The 8,989-nt window shown below is 49.1% G+C and overlaps 2 protein-coding genes across 5 annotated transcripts in view; one reads left to right on the top strand and one right to left on the bottom strand.

The window, feature by feature from the left end:
- Nucleotides 1-149: 149 nt before the first annotated feature.
- Nucleotides 150-3,139, bottom strand: ucmab (upper zone of growth plate and cartilage matrix associated b). The gene is made up of 5 exons (XM_076050726.1): nucleotides 3,010-3,139; nucleotides 2,851-2,907; nucleotides 2,688-2,783; nucleotides 938-1,036; nucleotides 150-857 (listed from the first exon to the last, which is right to left on the bottom strand). The coding sequence occupies exons 1-5, from the start codon at nucleotides 3,065-3,067 to the stop codon at nucleotides 760-762; spliced, it is 408 nt and encodes a 135-aa protein (XP_075906841.1). The 5' UTR covers nucleotides 3,068-3,139; the 3' UTR covers nucleotides 150-759.
- Nucleotides 3,140-4,697: 1,558 nt separating this feature from the next.
- The window catches only part of LOC142904552 (cyclin-dependent kinase 17-like), a 30,397-nt gene continuing 26,105 nt past the window's right edge, over nucleotides 4,698-8,989 (top strand). For all 4 annotated transcript variants that reach the window (XM_076050723.1, XM_076050722.1, XM_076050721.1 and 1 more), the window contains exon 1: nucleotides 4,698-5,158. The gene's annotated coding sequence lies outside the window, so the exon portion shown is untranslated. The remainder of the gene's footprint in view (nucleotides 5,159-8,989) is intronic.

Genomic DNA, 8,989 nt, shown 5'->3' with positions numbered 1-8,989 from the left:
GACCTGAATTTAAAAACACATTCAAGCCAACCCGCTCTTGATTCTAAAAACGATTCATCCAAAGTGTGAGGACATCAATCCAGCTCTTAGAAGAAACTGTCAAATCCATTTTAAACTATTTCATCAAAGATGACAGGTTACACTTCCTGGTCGGTCTCATTCAATGTTAAATGGACAGGGGGTTCAGCACTTTGAATGAATTAAATCAACACAACGTTCTTCTCCCTACATGGCAACGTTAAAATAGCATTGACACAGCGCCCCCAGCTGGCCTGCTACAGGACTGCACTTTGGTTGCCTGCCCAGCACCTTTCACTTTCAGAAGTTGCCTGTCCGGCTTGGACTGATAGCTGTTGCACAGTCCTACAGCAGGACAGCAGGGGGCGCTGTTTCGCTGGCAGGGTTTCTGCTCTCCTCATTACAAGTCAACCGATTGTGAAAATGAATTTGACAGCATTTTGTTCATAGAAAAGAATGCAATGCAAGCCAGCTTGTGTTTTTTTGTTTTGCCTGTAAATGAGTTGACATTTTACATCAATACTGCACTTTTAAGACTACACTCAGAATATTTAGTTCTCCTCGTCGTCCTGGAGCTTAAGTCCATTCGGGCCTTACCACCTGCGTCCTGTTTGAGAATACAAGGCAAACAATTTGATCCGTAAACAGCACAAAGCAAAAGTCTAATACTAACAAGTGTGTCTGTGAGCGAGCGTTGCTGTGTGTTTGCTGCGCTCCACCTCGCCGCGGCCCTCCTGGGCCTCAGGTGGAGTGGCGGTTGTACTCCTGGGGAGGATACAGGCCGTCGTAGTGGAACTCCCTCCACTGCTCGATGCTCTCCCTGCTCCGCTCGTCTTGTTCTGCGGGGACAGGGACCAGTTTCCGCTCAACGGACACTCTTCCCCCTCTGGGTTTTTTGCTGCGTCTCGGGCTGCCCTACCGTCGCGCTCCTCCTCGGCGTAGTTCTCAAACTCCTGCCTCTTCCCCTCGTGGAACTCCCGCTTGCGCTCGTCTGCGGCCAGACTCAGCCTCTGCTCGGCTGGAGGCAGAGGGACACGCCGGTGTTTGAGCGGGAATGTTAAAGGTCCTGGTTCTCCAGCACAACAACTCGTCCGACACCAGAGCCAGAGTTTTGCGAATATATTTTGCTAGTTGCGTTGCTGTCTATCAAATGTAGACAATGAAAATATAGCTGTTACTATAAATGTCAAAATCAAGGCTATAAGAATACTTCTTCCTTTAATACTGTTATGTAGAATTCTGCTAAATAAAGCCGAAAAAAACAAAACCATAAAATGCTAAAAAGGTTTTTGTCCGACCCGCTCTGAGGAAAGAGACATTCGAGGAAAACCGGATCATTAGAAGGACGGCTGGAAAAGTTTGAACTACTCACGCTAACCTCGCTGAAGCTCAACCTCTGACCTTTGACCTGCTATTAGTGGGATTCCCAACACGAGTCGAGGCGTGCACTGCTGAGCTGGAATTCAAGCTGCTTTGGTTCTGCTTTACACTTTTTTTCTTTTGAATATTTGGTTCCCGAGGAGCTTTTTTCACTTGGCTCGAACATTTTTTTTAATAGAATAAAATGCTGAGGAAAAGCTCCCTCTTGTTTGACTCATATTTAATCATATTACAGCCTTTTGTTTTTTTTTATATCAGTGACAGTTCATTAACTCCCACAAACACCCTGCACAGCTCCATTTATTCCGACTCTGACACTTCACAGGCAACATAGTATCCACCAACGGTAATAATTATTAAATGCATCAAATGTTCCTTTTTCCCTCTCTCTCTCTCTCTCTCTCTCTCTCTCTCTCTCTCTCTCTCTCTCTCCTGCAGTCCATCTACCTGTGAAGCGACGACGCAGAAAAGCCTCTTTAAACGCAGCCTGATTTATTCGCCTCCCTGTTTGCTTCTCTCTCTCTGACCCCTTGCAGCCACTGTGCCGACACATTCCACATTCAATTACCAGCCGCTCTGCCACTCGTCGTCCCGCTCGGTCTTTTCACTTCTCTGAGGTTCGCTCACTGGGAGCCGTTTTTTCCTCTCGTCAAATGTACACAGAGAGCGACATCACACACCTCCTGCACAGTGCGGGCTGAAGCTGAAGCTGAAGCTCTTTGCACGACGGCAGACGGTCGTGGCACCGTGTTTTTGTTGTCTCTCTGACGACCTGCGTTGCTCCAGGCTGCCCTGTGACTCCTGCTGGAGGAGGACGAGCTTCTCTTTGGGTGTGGACTCACCCCCAAAAAACATTTGGGACAAGCATTGTCTGCTTTCTCCTCACACTGAAGCCTTGTTTTTTTGTGCAAAAATATGTCTTTTAAGAGTTTCCTCATGCAAAGTTGTGTTTTTGTCTGATGTTTTTCACGTGCAATCATTGTGCAACAAGATGATTTCCTCTCCACTTGCTGTAACCACCACCACCGGTCAAACTGTTCACATCTTAGATTCTTTTCAAGGACACTAGAAATCTGCTCATTCTGCTTGAAGCATTTAAGTCCTGGCTGGATTTTTCCAAGCTGCCGAACAGATTTGTCTACTTAAAAAAAAAAAAAAAAAAAAATTGCTTGACACTTCAATTTGTATTTTAATTGGCTAGTAATCCTGCAGTTTTACTAAATGATTAAAGGGGATAAAAGTGGCTTGGTCTGAGTGCGTTTCTCCCAAACCTCTCCTCGCAAACTCACCGTTGAGCTCGTCCTGGGATTTGACAGCCCGTCTGCTGCGCCTCCTGAAGAAGTTCAGGGCAGCGTCCTCCTTCATGAAGATCTTCTCCAGCGGACCTGCATTGCGAAGGCAGGAGGGTCAGCTCAGCACACGAAGCGGAAAGAGAGATTCGGCGCTTCTCACCATTCGTACGTCCGACAGCGCGGCCGGACACAGCTGCCGAGTGGCACTCGGGAAACACTGGGTGAGAGAACAAAAAGCTGGGATGACCTCACTGTAGAAACATATGAAGAGACGCTGCATACCTGCACACTCTCAAACTATCCCTCTGCACATACTCACCGGAGAGAGTGAGAAACACGGCGAGCAGAGCCAGGAGGCCCGCGTACGTCCGGCACATCTTTGGCTCCTGGTCAGCACTCGGAGGTGTGTGACACAGAGAGTGAGATGGCGCAGTGTGGAGTGAGGTGTGTGTGTGTGTGTGAGAGAGAGAGAGAGAGAGAGAGAGAGAGAGAGTGAGAGAAAGGTGAGGGGGTGGGAATGTCGAGTAACGGTCAGTGGTGTTGGGAGGGAATGTAAATCTGATAAGAGGAGGATGGGTTCAGAGGAAGAGGTAGCTGATGCTGTGAGGCTCTTCATTTTTGCGTTTATTCAGTCGCACTGCATCTCAGGTTTGCTGCAGGTTCAGGGAAAAGACTGTAACCTGCAATGCCACGTGAGGCCTCGACTGAACATGTTAAAATGAATGAGATTTGAAAGTTGATTGCAGCAGCTAAACCCCTGACTTTATCATAACTTAATGGTAAAACGGATTGGTTGCAGTGTCAGACTGGAGCTTTGCAAGATGGACGTGCTCGATTCTGTCACTTTTTCAGCCCTCTTGCTTTGTTTAAGGGAAATGCATCTCCTTCTTTCAGATGCAGCCGATGAAGGCCTCTCAATACGCCACCGTCCCTCGCTCTCGGCTCCTGCCGTAAATTATGCAACCTCCTGTTTGCTAAATCTCTCCCCACCTGAGATTTGGCAGCGGCCCAGGAGAAACTGAATGTTTAAATTGTCCTGTGGGGCGAAATGAAGCGGAGGGATTTATGCTCAGGGAAGTGAGAAAAGGTTGGAGGGAGTTCTTCAACAGGCACGCACGCAAGTTTACCCTGGCAAGAGCACACTGAAAGCCAGAGGAGGAATACTCTCAGCACTCTGTGAACTTTCAGGAAATATTGACATTTTTTTGATTAAGAAATAAGAACAAGCACAGGCTGATATCTGATAATTATTCTTAATCTGGGGACATGTCCTCATAATGACTTTGTCATGCAAGCTGGAGTCAAACTAAACAAAGTCTTTGTTGTTGTCAGTCAGTGTATCAGTAATCAAAAGCATAAGTGGACTGTATCATTTGTATGCGTGTGTATTTTCTTATATTTTCTTGAAAAATGAATGATAGGTGGCGATTGACAGAGGACGGGGAGAAAAAACAGAACTGAAAATGAGTATAGCACTGAGACTGCATCTTAAAAATCATCCTTCCTTCTTATTTATAGGTCATCGGGATGGTCTATGGATTTTTCCATGGTAAGTATATTTCAATTTGTATGAAACCCTAAATAACCCTTATAATTTATTATTATTGTAAGATAGATGGATGGATGGATGGATGGATGGATGGAAATGGAAGCATGGATGGATGCATAGTTTTAAAAGTGCATTTTAAACACAATCCCCCCCCCCCTCCCCAGAAGTGAAATGGACAAATAGATGAAATAATTAAGTCATAGAGAAGTGGGCCGCGTACTTTCAACGAGTCGATCTTCATCTACCTTAAACAAAACTTTGAAATGAATGGAAAAATACTAATGGTGCCAAGACTACGTAGTGGCGTTTGAAAACAAACAACGTGGATGAGTTTGCGGGGGCTGTAGTGGAACATTTCTTCCTGAAGGGGTCCCTGTGGTGTCGCGCCCAGAGCCAGATTGCCGTTTTAACTTGCGGCCGCTGAGTGTCGCTGTTTCCCGTGGGCTGGCGCTCAAGCGACACGGCCGGTGCGGAGCGGCGGCAGCCAGGCAGCAGCAGCAGCAGCAGTCGGCAGAGGACACGCTCAAATCAGCCAGTAATCTCCGCCGTGTCTCACACTGTCATGGTCGGTGGGGCCGAGCGAGGAAGACGACCCACGGCTGTTTCTCTCTACCAGGCAAAGGCGAAACTTTGGGGTCTTTTAACCGACGCCATGCGGCCGCTGGAGGCTAAAACCCGGCGGGTCTGAGCGACACCGAAGCCCCGTAATATCGCCGCCGTCACACGGAAACCACACAGAAGAAGAAGAAGGAGAAGAAGAAGACGACGACGACGAAGAAGAAGAAGACGAATAAGAAGACTCTCTCCCTTTTGCCCTTTTCTGCCTCTTCGCTTCACACCCAGAGGCAAAGACGGCATCCGGCTTGAGAAGAAGCTCCGAGGTCGGGGACTCCGGTGTGAACAGCGCACATCGCTTCTGGTGAGAGTCGCCCCGTTTCAGTTCTCTCTCCACGGCGTTCGGTCGGCTGAATCCCTCCCGGTGCAAGTGGAGGGGGAACCCTCCCGACCTCCCCGCGCCGCGTTGACACAGAACGGGCTTTTTTTTTTTTTTTTTTTTTTTTAAACATTTTTAATTTAAAGACTGTGTTTACTTCGCAGCCGCCGGCGGTGAATTGTGAGCCTGTTCCGCGGCTGAATGGCGGCGTGTTAACCGAGAGCTCAAGTGCGTTGCGGGAGAAATGAATGGCGTGGCCGGGGCTCAGGGCGCTCTGCCCCGGGCTCCGGGTGCTCTGCCCCGGGCACAGGGTGGTTTATCCCCGGCTCAGGCTTTCCTCAACGTCTATGTGCTCACCCACAGAAGCTGCCACCTCCGCCAGCTCTGCTTTGTGAGAGCAAATAGGGCGAGTATCGTCTTGCATTTGTAGCAACCAAAACAATTCTGTGACCCACATTTCAGAGTTGTCCCGTCGGTCCCCTGTCACGTTTCCTGTCCTCCTCACTGAACTACTGTGAGCAGCTCACTGTCGAAGTCGCACACAGCCAGTGTGTTATCAGGTTGTTGTTGTTGTTTGTTGTTTGTTTGTTGTTTTTGTTTGTTTTTTTAAAAAGCCCCTTCCTTCTTTATGATAAAGACCCAGAATTCTTTCACGGTAGTCTAATGGTACACAATCTAATCTCTAGGAATACACCCTCATCCTGCGATCCTGTGGAGCTCTGTGCAGTTGTCAGGAAACTTCAAACACATGGAATTATTTGTTTGGGAAGAGGGGAAGATGGCCTCGTTACACACCCACGAGGAAGTTGGTCTCGTTGGGAGCCAGCCAGTCAGCTTCCACATTTTATTGTTCTCATATGTGACTCATGATCTTTAGCAGTCTGGTTCAGGCTGAGTCAGACAGGTAGGATGAAGGTTGGCCATGCGATTTGCGTGGAGTCATACCCGTTGGCGCTGGCCCATGTTGTTTTAACGAGAGCTAAAGAAGAACAACGGGCAAAAATCATAGTCGTTACGATCCTGAGAATCATGGTGCCGTTGAAACCGTGAAGGGCACCAGTCAAGTTTTAGAACACTGAGTCAAATCATGGTGGCTTTGATAAATATACATCGCAAGAAAGTGAACCATGACTGCGCGGTGTTCTGAGCAGAACGTTTCTTGGGAGCCAAAGGAATGAAATCCTGTCTTGCGACAGAGCGAAAAACGTTGCCAAAGCAAATACGGCTTTTGAAATATGGTTCAAATCAGACACTGGCTGATCCCAGAAATACGCCAGCGTCCAGTGGTGGTAGTGACAGTAATTGATGCTGTGCCATGGAAACATGTTGCACGTTGCCAGGCTTTGACAATCACTCATGTCTGACTCTATTTGCAGTCTGTTGTGTTTTGCCGGCAGCCAGAAGGAGGAGGTGGGGGGGGGGGCCCGCTGTGGCACTTTCTCTTGTTTCCCGCAAGAATGCTGCCGTTTGACGGGGGCGCACGTCTTGTGTCACCCAGGCCGGCTACAGGGCGCGCTGACCCCGGTCGGTACCTGCAGGAGGACTGGGCCGGGCTAGGGGGCCGCTGAGTGACGGTGTGTGCATGTCTGTTGTTTTGAGGCGGCTGCGTTGCCGTGGTGAAGCCCTCCTGGGACGGTGCTGGCGGTGCAACCCGACCTGCTGTTTAACAGCTGTGGCCACGTGGTGCTGATCTCAGTGCAGATCAGATGATGGTCGCGGGTCGTGCGCGGTGTGCATCGGAGACAATCTAGATCGATTCTTCAGCAGATATCCGCGGATAAACGTTCAGGGCGGCGGGAACGGTTGGGTCTCCTGAAATCACATTTGCCAGCAGCGTCGGTGGAGAGCATCGACAGGAGCCTGGCCAATCAGCTCCCCTGTGGAAGAGTGGAACACAGGAAGCCACTTTGGCCAGCTGCTCTTTGGTACCACAGAGGAAGACGATCAGTGGAAGGCAGGAACTGACTGTGAGCCTAGCTAATGCTAAAGAGATGGATGCTAACGTCATTGATGGAGAGATGGCTTAGCTCAGCTGTTTCCTGATCTTGCTTGGACGTTGACTTGTGGAGAGAAATGCAGCATGATTGGAAAAGTACACGGTACATTTTCCATTTGTTTCAAGGAGATTTGCCCAATAACAAATGAAGAATTTCTTTTACATTTAAAGAAGAGCAAAGGAACTGTTGGCTGTTAACTTTTCTCAGTGGAAAAGATCAATTAGCTGCACTCCCGACTGGCCCTGGCGAGAGTTTATCGAACCTCCGTTTCTTTAATAATGATTTTTTTAAGTGTTCTGGTTCACCACAAAGCGGTGACGTGAGCCGTTCTCATTGACAGAAATCCCTCTACTGTAGCCATCACCTTCCACCTCTCACTTTACCAGCACTTTCTGCAGCGCTTCTACCGAGTGGTTGCACTGCAATAAATGCAGGGAATTTAGCCTGACGTCCACCTGGTGGTGGCGGTGGGTCGGTGCACAGACCGACGTTTGGCCAAACTTGTGTTTTTGATTCGGTCTCTGTGCATTTCACCGCTGCCGGTCTGTACCCCCCCCACCCCCCCACCCTTGCGTTTAGGCTGCCCACCAAGACAGCTGGCTGAAGGTTAATGTGTCACCAGTCTCCTGGGAGCAGCTGCTATGTCACAGGCACCACTCCCGTCTATAGATAGCCGTGAATACAAACTCTTCCTCTTCTCTCCGCCGCATTAAAGCAAACAGTGCGGCCCCGGCCTTCACACTCTCCCCGTCGCACTCCCCCCACCGCCACTGTAAACACCAGCGCTGCCGCGTTTGTCTGTCCTCTCACCCGCCGCGGCCTGACGCTCCTGTGTGTCGGGGGGGGGGGGGGGGGGGTCGAAGACCGGATCGGCTGACCCCCTTGAACCCCCCCGCCCGCAGGAGGTCATTTGATTGAGTTATACGCCCGCAACTTACTGAAAGTATGCGGGTTGTCCTCTGCACTATTAATATGTGAAACAGCTGAGGGACAAATATTGCCCATTTCTCCCCATCAGTCTTGGCAGGATTTGCAGGAGCTGTCCGAACACTTGTCAGGTCTTTATTTGGACGTACACACACACACACTCACACTCACACAGAGAACTACACAACCATGGTTCAGGGTTCCCCCCTCTGGAACAAGGCAGGAGAAACGGTGCAGTTACATTGTTCACTTCAGCTTATCGCCTTTTTCTTTTGTTTTTTTTAAAGCTTCCCAAAAGTCATTTTTTTTATATAAAAAAAACCTTAAAGTAAGTAAGAATGGGCCTCCAAAAATCTGTCTAAATGTTGTCTCTTATTGTTTTCACAGATTTGTTGCAGTTTTGTTTTTGTTTTTTCCAGAAATGGAAAACCAAAAGTCTTTGCACCGCAGTTAATTATTACTTTCAAACCACTCAAAGCAAAATAATTATTTTTTTTTCATGTTAATTATTTCTCAAAGAAGTTGGCAGCTTTACTGTAAATGCAGTTCTCATCCAGGAAAGAAGTGCTTTCCAGTCTCCTTCCCTCCAAACACACTCGGCTGTTGAAGCTGCAGAACAGCCGAGTGCTGAAAACAGGTTTTGTGCGCGAGCGTCTTCACCTCCTGACGCTGCGTGAGCCAGAGCCCGGGGCAGCATGCAGCCCGCAGGTCCTACTGAGCTACCTGAGTGCTGCTGCTGTTTGCTCTGTGATACGCATGCTGATAGGCTGATAACCTCAGCCCCCCCTGGCCCGCCCTCGGTCACCTGCCGCTGGGCGCTAATGGCTCCTCCCTGACGCTAACGCTTGGCCCTCCCAACACTGGGCAGGTGACTGGACTCGGGCTGGGATCC

Source organism: Nelusetta ayraudi, unplaced genomic scaffold (genome assembly GCF_046127955.1).
Source record: "Nelusetta ayraudi isolate G7.1 ecotype Tasmania unplaced genomic scaffold, CSIRO-AGI_Nayr_v1 ptg000129l, whole genome shotgun sequence".
In the NCBI taxonomy this organism is placed as follows: Eukaryota; Metazoa; Chordata; class Actinopteri; order Tetraodontiformes; family Monacanthidae; genus Nelusetta; species Nelusetta ayraudi.
The sequence above is the reverse complement of the archived record's forward strand: the minus strand, read 5'-3'. Positions and strand labels throughout refer to the sequence as shown.